Source organism: Sceloporus undulatus, chromosome 4 (genome assembly GCF_019175285.1).
Source record: "Sceloporus undulatus isolate JIND9_A2432 ecotype Alabama chromosome 4, SceUnd_v1.1, whole genome shotgun sequence".
NCBI lineage: Eukaryota > Metazoa > Chordata > Lepidosauria > Squamata > Phrynosomatidae > Sceloporus > Sceloporus undulatus.
The window spans coordinates 83,706,311-83,719,298 of record NC_056525.1 but is presented as its reverse complement, the minus strand read 5'-3'; the positions used below and the strand labels follow the sequence as shown (position 1 = coordinate 83,719,298).

At 42.1% G+C, this 12,988-nt stretch overlaps 1 protein-coding gene across 7 annotated transcripts in view; it reads left to right on the top strand.

Annotated features, from left to right (window-relative positions):
- Window positions 1-688: 688 nt before the first annotated feature.
- The window catches only part of MROH7 (maestro heat like repeat family member 7), a 34,953-nt gene continuing 22,653 nt past the window's right edge, over window positions 689-12,988 (top strand). For 5 of the 7 annotated variants that reach the window (XR_006103460.1, XM_042462601.1, XM_042462599.1 and 2 more), the window contains exons 1-7: window positions 689-1,001; window positions 5,524-5,624; window positions 6,516-6,611; window positions 8,463-8,551; window positions 9,895-10,015; window positions 11,380-11,475; window positions 11,811-11,915. Coding sequence is in view for 6 of the 7 variants with exons in the window: in XM_042462601.1 (XP_042318535.1) it covers window positions 845-1,001; window positions 5,524-5,624; window positions 6,516-6,611; window positions 8,463-8,551; window positions 9,895-10,015; window positions 11,380-11,475; window positions 11,811-11,915 (765 nt within the window). In the remaining variant the exon portion in view is untranslated. Of the gene's footprint in view, window positions 1,002-5,523; window positions 5,625-6,515; window positions 6,612-8,462; window positions 8,552-9,894; window positions 10,016-11,379; window positions 11,476-11,810; window positions 11,916-12,988 lie in introns of those variants that run through there. The other 2 variants (XM_042462603.1, XM_042462604.1) reach the window with 2 other exon arrangements.

Below are 12,988 nucleotides of genomic sequence, written 5' to 3'. Positions count from 1 at the left end.
CTGAACTGTCATAGGAAGATTCAAGTGAAACAAATTACTTCTATGGTATTTTTAAAACACCGGTTAGCTTGTTCAGTGCAAACAAACTTTCTGTCACAAGTATAGATGCAATCTCAAGACCCCTTAGCTGCACACCTCATTTTTAAAATATTTCTGTGCCAAACTCTCTGACCTCCTCACAGCTCATCTCTAAGAGTCTTCCAAACCCAAATTGGGCTGTTGTAACTTGAAAACCACTGTATGGCACAAAATAGTGAGAGAGGCTTGGTTGGGAATGCCATTTCTCTGAAGGTTTTGAACCTTGGCTCTGAAATCATTCTTCTTTAGAAATAACATGTTGGCGGTGAAGCCTTCTGCTTCCAGAATATCTCTTTTAAAATATTAATTGATAATTAATTATATTTTTTAAAAATAAAAATGCCAGCTCTCACTTTCTTTATTGCCCTGCTGTTTGAAGAAGAGCTATATTATCCCTTGAACTTCTAGTGCAAGGCAGCCATGTTAAACTTTCACTTGTACTAATACACCACTTTTATCACTATTGTGTCAGGGTGATTGTGAGAAGTATTATATTTATTGTCACATGACAAAATATTATAAGTCCTCTAATAAAATAACATGTGATAAATTCTTGATCCTTGTGTAGGAACACAGCTCACATTATGAACATCTCCCTCCAATTCTTGTACAACTGAATCTGGAGGTCAAGCTATGGGTCAGAATATTTGAAAAGGATCTTGCCATGCCTTATGAATGAACCAGAACAGGAGAATACCATCAAGCCTTCCCAGTTGCTCAAGATTCAGAGACATTTCTGGTAGTTTTCCTTTCTGTCATCCCCAAGATGGAGGGAAAAAGAAAAAACCTTGTCACAGGAAATAAAGAGTCAACTGAAACTCTAACACTTGAGCAGTGCACTCTGAGGACCATGAGAGAAGTATCCAAGAGTCACCCAGCTGGCATACATTTGGAAAATTGCACATCACAAGGCATTTCTGAAGGTGAAGAGGGACTTCAAGGGTTTGGAAAATGGGAACAGTCTAGATTAAAGTACAATAAGCAAAGTACAATATTGGGTAGGGGAGGGATTAATTTTCCCAATGCATATTTGACAATGTAACAGCTAATGCTAAGGAAGTAATTCACTCATTTGAATCCAGTCATCTAGATATTTTTATTCAGTTTATATCCTACCTTTCAGTATGACACCCAAGGTGGCTTAAAGTAAAATTCATGCTTTTAAATTAAGGGTGAGCAACTTCAACTGGTGCTTGGCCCAGCTTCATCCCTGCCCATCCCGGGGGGGGGGGGGGGATCAGAAGCAGGGAAAATCCAATTGCAGTTGGCTGAAAATTGGATTTTGTCTCTAAAAGAAGGTACTAAGGAAGCAGGCACCTAGCATATACATAAAGAACACTAGGGTTGAAATCCCGGCTTGGCCATGGAAACCCACTGGGTGACCTTGGGCAAGTTACACACACTCAGTCTCAGAGGATGGCAACAGCGAACCCCCTCTGAAGAAACTTGCTAGGAAAACTATGCCACAAATCAGAAACAACCTGAACACACAACAACAACAACAACATGCTTCCTGGAGGCTTTGAGGGGCACAGTGTTACTCAAAACCAAGTCATTGACTGTTAGAGCATTTTCATTTAGCATTGAAATTTTGCGTTCATTTTGTGACAGCATTGCTGAAATTCAACATCACACAACAGAATTCAATAGGATGTGGCATAGTGCAGTGAGTGAAAAGTTGATTATTGAGTGGAGGGTGGTGCTGTGGCCCACACATTTTTTAAACAGTTGTGTTTATGGAACATAATTTATGCAACACTGAAGAGATATTGCTAGTCAGTTGTAAACTACACAGCCAGACAGACCAATGGCCTGGCTTAGGGAAAGAGTATGTCCTATGTTTCTAACCATTTAGCCTCAAACCCCACAGTATGTGTGAAGCATTAAACACAGTTGCCCATCCCAATTTACGGCGGATCCATTCCGGGCCCCACTGTGAATCCGGAAAAACACAAATATTCGAACCCCCATTGGTTACAATCGTGGTGCTCTCCCGCCATGTTGTCCCTCCCCTCTTGCCCTCCGCGAAGGGTCGAGACCACAGACTCCCAAGTCCACAAATGGAGCGGAGGAGAATGAGTGTATTATCTAACTACTCTTTTGTACTCAGAAATCTGAGACAGCTCAAGCTCACTGTTCTCAAAATCCTATAGGATCCTACCAAAGGAACTAAATTAATGTGCATTTACCTGACTCTGAAAGCCAAAGACAGTACGGGGATTCTGTTGGTTTATCGTCCACCCCGTAACCTAACAGACTCCCTGGCCGAGCTGACACAGCTGGTCTTGGAGCTGGTGTTGGAGTCCCCTAGGCTTATAGTCTTGGGGGACCTCAACATTCCCTTCGAGGCCGGCTTAACAGATCCAACAGGTGCGGCTCGGTTGTTCATGGAATCCATGCCAGCCATGGGCCGGTCTCAATTGGTTTCAGGGCCAACACACTGTGCTGGTAACACACTCGATGTAGTCTTCAGTACAGTCCGAGAATGTCCGTGGGTTGGAATTAATGCCATCTCCCCTCTGTCATGGACGGACCATTTCCTGGTCAAGATAGGACTGGATGCCACTATCCAAAAACCCCTCGGGGGTGGTGGACCTATTAGAATGGTCCACCCTCGAAGGCTGATGGAACCTAAAAGGTTCCAAGACGCCCTAGAGGGTTTTATGTTTGGGAATGATGGCGATGCTGTCGAAACCCTGGTTGATAACTGGGATAGGAATCTCACCGGGGCTATAGACAGTATCGCTCCTGAGCATCCTTGCCGGCCCGCTCCTAAGAAAAGACCCTGGTATACAGAAGATCTTCGCCAGATGAAGCGGGCTCCGCAACGACTAGAGCGCTACTGGCGGAAACATCAGAAATTATCTGACAGAACACTCCATGAGAACATGTTACGTTCCTACGGAGTGGCAGTCGGTGCAGCTAGGGATGCGTTCTGTGCTGCACGGATTGCGTCAGCAGAGTCTCGCCCAGCAGAGCTGTTCAGGGTGGTCAGGGAATTAACTCAAACCCCGGCCACCCAGAACCCTTTACTGGAACCAACTATTGCCTGCTGTGATGCTTTTAACAACTTCTTTGCTGACAAAGTCTCTCAGATAAGGGCTGATCTTGACGCCAGTCTCTGAGCAGAACCCTTAGTAGAGGCATCCAGCGCCTCTGGTAACAAGGTTATTCTGGATCAATTCGAGTTTGTGAGTACCGAGGACGTAGACAAGCTCCTTGGATGCATGAAAAAGACGACTTGCCCTCTTGACCCTTGCCCTTCTTGGTTGACCGTGCAGGGAGGAGATGTTATAACATCTGCTCTTCATCGAATAATAAACACATCTCTTCGGGAAGGTACTATTCCAACATCCTTGAAACAAGCACTCGTAAGGCCTCTGTTGAAGAAACCTTCCCTTGATCCCCTATCTATGAGCAATTATAGACCGGTCTCCCTGTTACCATTCTTGGGCAAGGTGATTGAGAGGGCAGTTGCTTTTCAGCTCCAGGCAGTCTTGGATGAAATCGATTATCTTGACCCATTTCAAACTGGCTACAGAACGGGTTACGGAGTTGAGACTGCCATGGTCGCCTTAGTCGATGACCTCCGTCTGGCCACTGACAGAGGAGATATAACTCTGTTGGTGCTCTTGGACATCTCAGCGGCCTTCGATACCATCAACCATGGTATCCTTCTGGAACGCCTGGGAGAATTAGGTATTGGGGGCACTGCGCTCCAGTGGTTCCGGTCCTATCTCTCAGGAAGGTTCCAGATGGTGAGGCTGGGGGACAGCTGCTCTCGGAAAAGAGGGCTTACATCAGGCGTTCCACAGGGCGCCATTTTGTCCCCCATGCTATTTAATATTTACATGAAGCCGCTGGGAGAGATCATCCGGAGCCATGGAGCCCAGTGTTATCAGTACGCTGATGACACCCAGATCTATCTCTCCGTGTCTCCGACTGATACAGTGACTAAGGACAGCATCTCTCCTCTGGATGCCTGCCTGGGGGCAGTAATGGGCTGGATGAGGAAAAACAAACTCAGATTGAATCCAGAGAAAACAGAGGTACTCATGATAGGTTCCCCTAGCCCAGGCAGGGAAATTACCCATCCAGTCCTCAACGGGATTAAACTCCCTTTGAAGGACAAAGTGCGTAGTTTGGGAGTACTCCTGGATCCATCTCTACAGTTATCATCTCAAGTAGATGCGATGGCCAGGAGTGCCTGGTATCAGCTTCGGCTGATACGCCAACTACGTCCCTGTCTGGACCGGGGGGACCTAGAAAAAGTAGTACATGCACTGGTAACCTCTCGTTTGGATTTCTGCAATGCGCTCTACATGGGGCTACCTTTGTATCAGGTTCGGAAACTTCAACTCATTCAAATCGCAGCAGCCCAGCTAATTATGGGGACATCGAGGTCCGAACATATAACACCTATTTTAAAATCTCTACATTGGCTGCCAGTTCGTTTCCGGTCCCAGTACAAAGTGTTGGTTATCACCTTTAAAGCCCTAAATGGCTTGGGCCCGGGTTACTTGAGGGAACGCCTCTCCCTACATAATCCTCCCCGCACACTCAGATCTACAGGAAAACCCTTACTTAGCTACCCTAAGGTGAGACTGGCGATCACATAACAAAGGGCATTCACAGCAGTGGCGCCTTCTCTATGGAATGCCCTACCAAAAGAGATTCGCCTCAGTGGAACAGTAGAAGCCTTTAAGAAGGCTCTAAAGACTCATCTCTTCCTACAAGCCTACCCTCCCAATTCCATCTGAGACCATCTCCCCCCCCCCCCCCCCGTTGTCTTGATAAATAGTAATTCATGGTTTAATAGTTTTTTATGTGTTATAATATGTTTTTAATCTTGTTTCAATTTACTTCTTTTAATATGTATTTAGATGTGGATATGTAATTGTTCTTAATGTGTGTTTTTTAACGATATTGTACACCGCTTTGATCGTAGGAAAAGCGGTTAACAAATAAACAACTTATTATTTATTATTAAATACAGGTGAACATGAAAGGCTTTCTATTTAAAGAAGCAGAGATGCACGCATCCCATTGGCAGCCTTAACTTTCATCATTGTCTGCTAGTCGGAAACTGTTTAGCATCTGAATGGCTTGTCTCAGTTTAGAAGAAAGTAGAACCTCATATAAATTGCAAAACATTAAACATTAACAAAAAGCCAACTAAACAAAGAATAGGGATTCCTGTGTAAATTTCAGTAAGGCTCAGTCCCCTGTCTCAGATCCTTGCTTCAGTCAGAACAGGAGCAGGGAACAGCCCTAGCCAGTATAGCCAAAGGTGAAGTATGGTGCTATTTGCAGTCCAACAACATCTGAAGATCCAGATGCTCCCAATTCCTGAATTAGGGTAGCTTAACCACACAAACAGAAAACATTTCCACAGCAACTGCACTGTTTTCATATTCTATTTGCCTGTCATTTTGTCAACTTCAGTAACCTCCAGCGAAGTCCATATAATGATGCTGTCTGATTCAGAAGCAGAAGAGGTTCAGCAAATCTCTGAAAGAGCAACACGACATGATTATAAGGAAATGGTAAGAATGTGTTCCTGTTAATCTAAAAACTAATCTTCACCCTTCCCTGCACTATACTTTAATATGTAGTATATATTGCAGCAGAGCCAACATGGTATGAGTGTTGGACTATGACTCTGGAGACCAGGGTTTAAATCCACTCTCAGCCATGGAAATGCAGTGTGTACATGAGCCCTCCTAATGTGCATAGGTGGTTCTCTACTCTCCATGCCACTCACTGGAAGAGTTGTCTGGCTCCTATTTTGCCTGCATATACATGTATGTGCACACACATTGTTGTTGTTACATGCGATCAAGTCAACTCAAGACTTAGTCAGAGATATTTTATCATTGCCTTCCTCTAAGGCCTAAGAGGTTGTGACCTGCCCAAGGTCACCCACTTGGTTTCTATGGCTACATGGGTATTTGAACCTTCAACTCCCAGACTCTGGATTCAAACCACTATTCCATAGTGGCTCACAACACAAATTCTATCCTACATCTATGATAAGGGGGATTCTTAAAACCTTTGGCCTCCTTTTCTCATTCAATTGCAATAGGCTTTCAGTAAGGGAGGTCAGTTTATCATAGATGATTAGAGGAAAATCAGGAGTGAAGGGATGGTATTTTTATTATGTTCCAAGTTACTGAAAAATCTATTCTACACTAAACTTTTAATTATCATATTTTGCCCCAGAATTTTCCCAAGCCAGACAAGCTCACAGACCAACCCCATGATATGTTTGAACATGGAGCAGTGGCAGTTAGCCAAATGAATATGGTCATCCATCTACTAGCATCCAACATACAGTACAAGGTCTTCCTTTGACTCATTAACATAGAATGAGCTATGTTCTAAGCCAATATTGTAATAAATGAAAGCAATCTGAAATTTCATTAATCTCTCCTTAGTATCAAACAGGTCCTCAGGAATCCAGTTCAAAGATGAACAGGAATGGTAGTCAGAACTATTGCTATGGGAAATTGCAGTTTGTAGAGCAGATAATGGTGAGTCAGATGTAATCACAATTCCAAGATTTTTGTGGAGCAGGGACTTGGCATAAACAAAAAATATTGATGAAATGAAAGTGAACAATTTTCAGTGAAAACAAGACTAATAGCGTGATATTGTACACATTTCCAAACAAACAACTGAGTTCCGTAACTTCCTGAAACTTAAAGCCATTAATACTGCTCTCTAGTTATACAAAAATATAGTCATTTTAGTGTGTGGAATCAGTATGTAGAGAGATCTTTTGAGACTAACTGAAAGAAAGAAGTTGCCAACATGCACTTTTGTAGACTTCAGTTTACTTCCAGATGCATTTGGTGGAGGGGAAGCCAGGGACAGACATATATATACACACACACACACACACACACACACACACACCATTGGTATGTGAGAATTTCAAAATTCTTTGCCTATGGAAATGAAGTAGCAAGCCCAGTTATAACGGTTTGTGGACAAAGGCATAGAAAACTAGTCTTTGTGTGTGGAAATGAAGTGACTAATCCAGATTGGCATAGGAACTATCCCGTAAGTGGGGAGAATAGATGGGTGTCTGATGCCCCCATGATGCCCTCAGAGTGTTGTGAGCAGGAAGCCATAATCTTTGTTAAGTCCATTGGATGAGGGGCTGTAATTTGTGGATGAACTCCAATTCTGTTGTTTCTCTTCCAATCTACCTTTTTAGTTCTTTTGTTCAAGGACCGCTGAGATGCCTGAAATGGAATGCCCAGGAAAACTGCCCAGGAAATGTTCTGCCACCAATTTTTGTGTATTCCTATTCCTAATGTCTGATTTATGTTCATTTATCCTCTTGATCAGAGACTGGCCTGTTTGCCCGACGTAGAGTGCTGATGGGCATTGATGACATAGTATGGCATAAATCACATTGAAGGATGAGCACGTGACAGTCCCCCTGATATTATGGGTGATGCCATTAGGTCTTGTGATGACATTTCCTGGAGAAATGTGCCAGCAGAGTTGGCATCTTGGTTTGTGGCAAGGCTTAGTACTTGTGTCCCCATCTGTGTCACGTGTCTTCCTGTGGGTGAGCACCTGTTTGAGGTTTGGAAACTGTCTGTAGGCGAATAAATGTCTGCCACCAAGAGTCCTTGAAAGAGTGGCATTATTGTCTTGAATGGGTTGTAGTTCATTGATGATGCACATGAATGGTCCCTTTTGAGAGCTGTATGTGACCACTAGTGGGGTTCTGTCATTTTGTCTTTCTAATCTGTTCTGTAATAGATCAGTCCTGGGTACAAGTCTTGCCTTGTTTATTTGTGTGTGTGTGGGGGGGGGGGGTTGTTTGTTTACTTCATGTGGTGGGTACTGTAGTTTGAGGAATGCTTGTTGTAATTTCTTGAGCTTGGCATCCCTATCTTGTGAGTCTGAGCAGATGTGGTTGTATTGGAGGGCTTGGCTGTAGACTGTGGGTCTGGTGCTGTGTTCAGGGAGGAAACTGGAGGCATGTAAGTATGTGTATCGGTCTGTGGGTTTGCGATATAGTATGGTGCTTAGATGTCCATTTGTGACCAATGTGTTATGACTATTGTAAAAAACAGTTGATTTATGTGTTATGGCTATTGTAAAAAACAAAAAGGTTGATCTCTGTGTTAGGACTATTGTACAGAAAGGTTGAAGAAACTGTCCCTAGAGTAAAGAATACACCTCTGTCTCATATTCACTCACACATACAATCTACAGGAACCATGTTGTGATTCGGTCATCATTAATTATTCTAATAGAACCCCCTGTGTAAAAATATGGAGCTACTGAGTCCTGAGGTACTGTGTGAAAATATTAATCTACTAAAAACTAAGACTTCAATTCCTTGCATCTCAAATTCACAGCAACAGATTACAGACTTGCCACTGGATCATATAGACTCACGTACCACGGCTTTGCGCTGTCAGGGACTGCTTCTCATTGAGGACCTAAGGTATTTCAAATTTACACCTACCCACACATGCTAATCCTATATTTTTGCCAGTCTTGAAAGGGTTAAAGATTACAGCCCCTGGACTCATGTAAACATACAAATATTAAAGGAAGGTATAGAAAGTAGGGTTGGCCTCAGGACTAAGAACAGAAGGGATACTCTCATTAATGTGTATTTTCTGTCTTTTTCCCATTACTGGGATGCAAGGTGGCTTCCAATATATTAAAAAACAAGTACCAGTGGGGGAAAATGTATATATTGGGTTATATATTAAAATACAAATTAAACTGGTTGCTCAATTTATAAAGAAATTGAAACAGTTTTAATCTCCTCACTAATAATGAATAAAATCAAAATATGGAAAAGTCTAGCTCAGTCATTTAATATCCTTGTTGATTTAGCTTTCTTTGCCTTCTTTGAAATGACATTACACAGTTTGGGAGCAGCCACCCAGAAGACCCTCTTTTGCATGGTGGGGACTAAATATGCTTTAAAAGTCATGCAGCCAAGAGTAAGGTCTCCTGCAGTTCTCAAAGGCTGAGCAAGCTTGTATGGTAGAGTACTTTCTGTTAGTTTGGACTCAAGCCATTTAAGGCTTTATAGATCATCACAAGCACTTTGAATCGTGCCTGGAAGTGGACTAGTAGTCAATTTATCTATGTAAGAGCAATATGTGTAAAGGAGTCATCAGAAGGAGACAGTATTTCCAACAAAACATACCTATCTCAATGTAAGGAAAATTAAGCATTACTAGACTTTTGAATTGCTATAGGTTGAAAAATTGACCATTTGTGTAATATCTTCCTGTGAATACCCTTAAGTTCTCTGATTTAGACATGGAAGATCTGAACTCGGGTCTCAGCCACTCAGAGTAGTTTTAAGCCAGTCCTTTCCTTTATCATGCCCTGTCTTACAGTATTCTGATCAATGGCAATTTGTTTTTAGCCTTTCCATACACCAGCAGTTTATAGCACAGGGAATGTCTAATACTCCAGCAGTTGTTAGATTTCAGCTTCTTCAGCTCTCACGTTAGAGAGGCTTAATAGGAGCAAAGCTTGGAAATATTTTTGCTTGGACTGCAACTTCCAGAATCTTCAAAGCCAGTGTGTCTATTGGGAATTATAAACCAAAAAGTGACTATGCTAAATTCTTCTAGGGAATTGCATTTCAACAACAGATGGATAGTCACTTCTGGAAGACAGCATTTGTTAGATCAGACCCAACTTCCCTTTCTTCTTAGTTATTGCAAACTGTTGGATATTGAATAACCTATACCATTTACATAGAAAAAATTACAGTATATGTTGATTGCTCTCTGTGTCTTCTTACCACCACCCACTCAGCCAAGTGGACCCATCTCTGTGGTCTAAAGAGAAACTGCTCAGTGTCTGCATTGCCAGCATCTTTGCCTTGCCCTCAGTTGACACCTTACAAAGGCAGGATGAGGAAAACGCTAATGTGCAGGTATTTTTTCCATCACATTTGAATTGTGGGAAGACACTATGTACAATTGGCCCTCCATATCCATAGATTCATTATCCATTAATTCAATTATCCATGGCTTGAAAATATTCCAAAAATATAAATTCCAAAAAGCAAACCTTGATTTTGCTATTTTATATAAGGGACACCATTTTACTATGCCATTGTATATAATGGGACAAATTTTGGTATCCCCAGGGAGTCCTGGATACCAAGAGCCCACTGTACTGTCATTTTTAATAAGCTGTTTTATTTTAAAAGATCAGCATTTTTCAGAATTTGATGATAGTATCTTGGGTCTGCTGAACCTCTATGCTGTGAAGAGGCTTCTTTGTAGTTCTTTTGTAACTATTGGCTTCCTAACCTGAAACTGGATTTAAGAGAACGCTGCTCTCATCATTTGAACAAAATACACAGAGCATGCTGTCCATCATTGTTCAAATGGTGTATATTTTAATGGGGTTGATAAGAGAGATCTGTGCTGACTTTTGAATGCTAATCCACTAGCTAAATCAACTGTCAGACACTGGCTGGCATTATGTGCATAGGTTGTGCTACTCATTTGGGAATTATACGTCATAGCACAAACAGACATATTCTGCTGACAGCAGCAGGCATGGAGTTACACATACAACAATTATGCACTGCACATTGCACAACAGTACCCAGTCATTTGGTCAGGCTCCCCCTGGAATACTGTGTCAATTCTGGGCACCACAATTCAAAAAGGATGTTGAGAAACTGGAGCGTGTCCAAAGGGGGGCAACTAAAATGGTGAAGGGTCTGGAAACCATGCTCTATGAGGAACAACTTGGGGAGCTGGGGATGTTTAGCTTGGAGACGAGAAGGTTAAGAGGTGATATGATAGCCCTGTTTAAATATTTGAAGGGATGTCATATTGAGGAGGTGGAAGCTTGTTTTCCGCTGCTCCAGAGAACAGGACCCAGAACAATAGATGCAAGCTATAGGAAAAGAGATTCCACTTCAACATTAGGAGGAACTTTCTGACAGTAAGGGCTGTTTGACAGTGGAACATACTCCCTCGGAGTGTAGTGGAGTCTCCTCCTTTGGAGGTCTTTAAACAGAGGCTGGATAGTCATCTGTCGGGAATGCTTTGAGTGAAATTTCCTGCATGGCAGAGGGTTGGACTGTGGTCTCTTCCAACTCTACGATTCTATGATTCTATGATTGATATGTGTTGTGCAATGTTACTGTTCAGCATAGTGGTTGTATCATGCTGGTGCAGTATCCACATGCAGATATTAGCACTATACTGAAGGGATGTTGGATTGTGGCCACTGCATTTAATGTTATGCTGTGTTTTGCAACTTCTGCTTCCTTCTCAGGCATTGTATAACCAGACTGTGGAAGCTATGGAAGCAATGCTGAAGTGCCTCTTATCAAAGAACCGAAACACAACTGAACTGTTTCTACTCTTAGAAGTAAGCAACAGTAACGTATTGGTTCCCTTTCACTTGTTTGAACAAGTGAAGAAAATGTCCTTTTCTTCTGAAAAAGAACCTCGGTCTAAGTGCATGGAGTTCTTCTTGTCCCAAATTACATACGTAAAACTATCCTCACAATGACTCCATGAAGTACTATACCATCAACTGAAAGATAACTAGAGGAAATGAGGCAACTAAAGTGTTAAGAAAAGAGCGGCAAACCTAGTGATTTAATGCCACATAATTTATGAAGAAAAGTCTTTCTCACATCTTCCCCAATAGCATGCATTTTTAACACCATTGCTAACAATATCTCCCCATTATCTCTATAGCAAGTAGCACCCTGGATGACATCGGCACAAGCACACGAACGAGCCAGAGCAGTGAACACCTACGTATTCCTGTTAAAATTTGCAGCCACTTGCCCCATGTTTCATGTGAGTGCCATCTGGCCTGGGGTAGTTTAGCAACAGATGTTGTGAGGGTAAGATGTATTCCAATACACGTGACTTAAAGACACTAAAGAGTTTGGCAAAACAGGCAAATATTTAGGACAGAAGATGGAGGTAGATAAGCAGGGACAGCTTTGTAACATGAATATTGTGTCTTTCTGTGAGGAGAAATGACTTAGTGCCCCACAGATCTGTGAAGCAAGTCAGGGTGCCTATATGGGAAGAGGCTATGGGCAACATTATAAAAAGACTAGCATAGTATTCAATGTATACAGGTTGAGTCTCCCTTTTCCAAAATTCTGAAATATTCCAAAATCATTTTTTTTTTCATGGCTAACTTGTTTCTGGATGGTTCAATATATACAAATTTTGTTTCGTGCACAAAATTATTAAAAAAATACTGTGTATAAAATTACCTTCAGGGCATGTATATAAGGTATATATGAAACATAAATTACTTTCATGCTTAGACTTGGGTCTCATCTCATATATATGCAGATATTCCAAAATCTGGGGGGGGGGGGGGGAATCCAAAATCCAAAACACTTCTGATCTCAGGCATTTTGGATAAGGGAGACTTAACCTGTACTGTATAACGTGAAACCTACCATTCTTCTCCTTGTTATGTTAGCAAGTTTGGTGACTAGTGGAAACTATTGGTTACTTTCCGCACAAAACAAGGATAACAGATTGCAGCTGGAGATAACCAAAAGCATACAAATAAGGATTTTCCTAATGTGATTAGAGGAGGGAAAGGGCTTATTATGGCTTGACATAATACAAAAGCTCGTTTTGTCAAAAAAGGCAGGTAGCCTCCTAAGGAACCATAAGTGCTTTTTTGCATTGTTGCTGCTACAGATTTGCAGATTATCATGGGAACAAATTGTATGTGTGGGGATGGGGAAAGTGGTTAAATGCCTGTACTGCAGCCATTCACTCAAAACCACAAGGTTGCGAGTTCAAGACCAGCAAAAGGGCCCAAGCTCGACTCAGGCTTGCATCCTTCCGAGGTCGCTAAAATGAGTACCCAGACTGTTGGGGGCAAATTAGCTTACTTG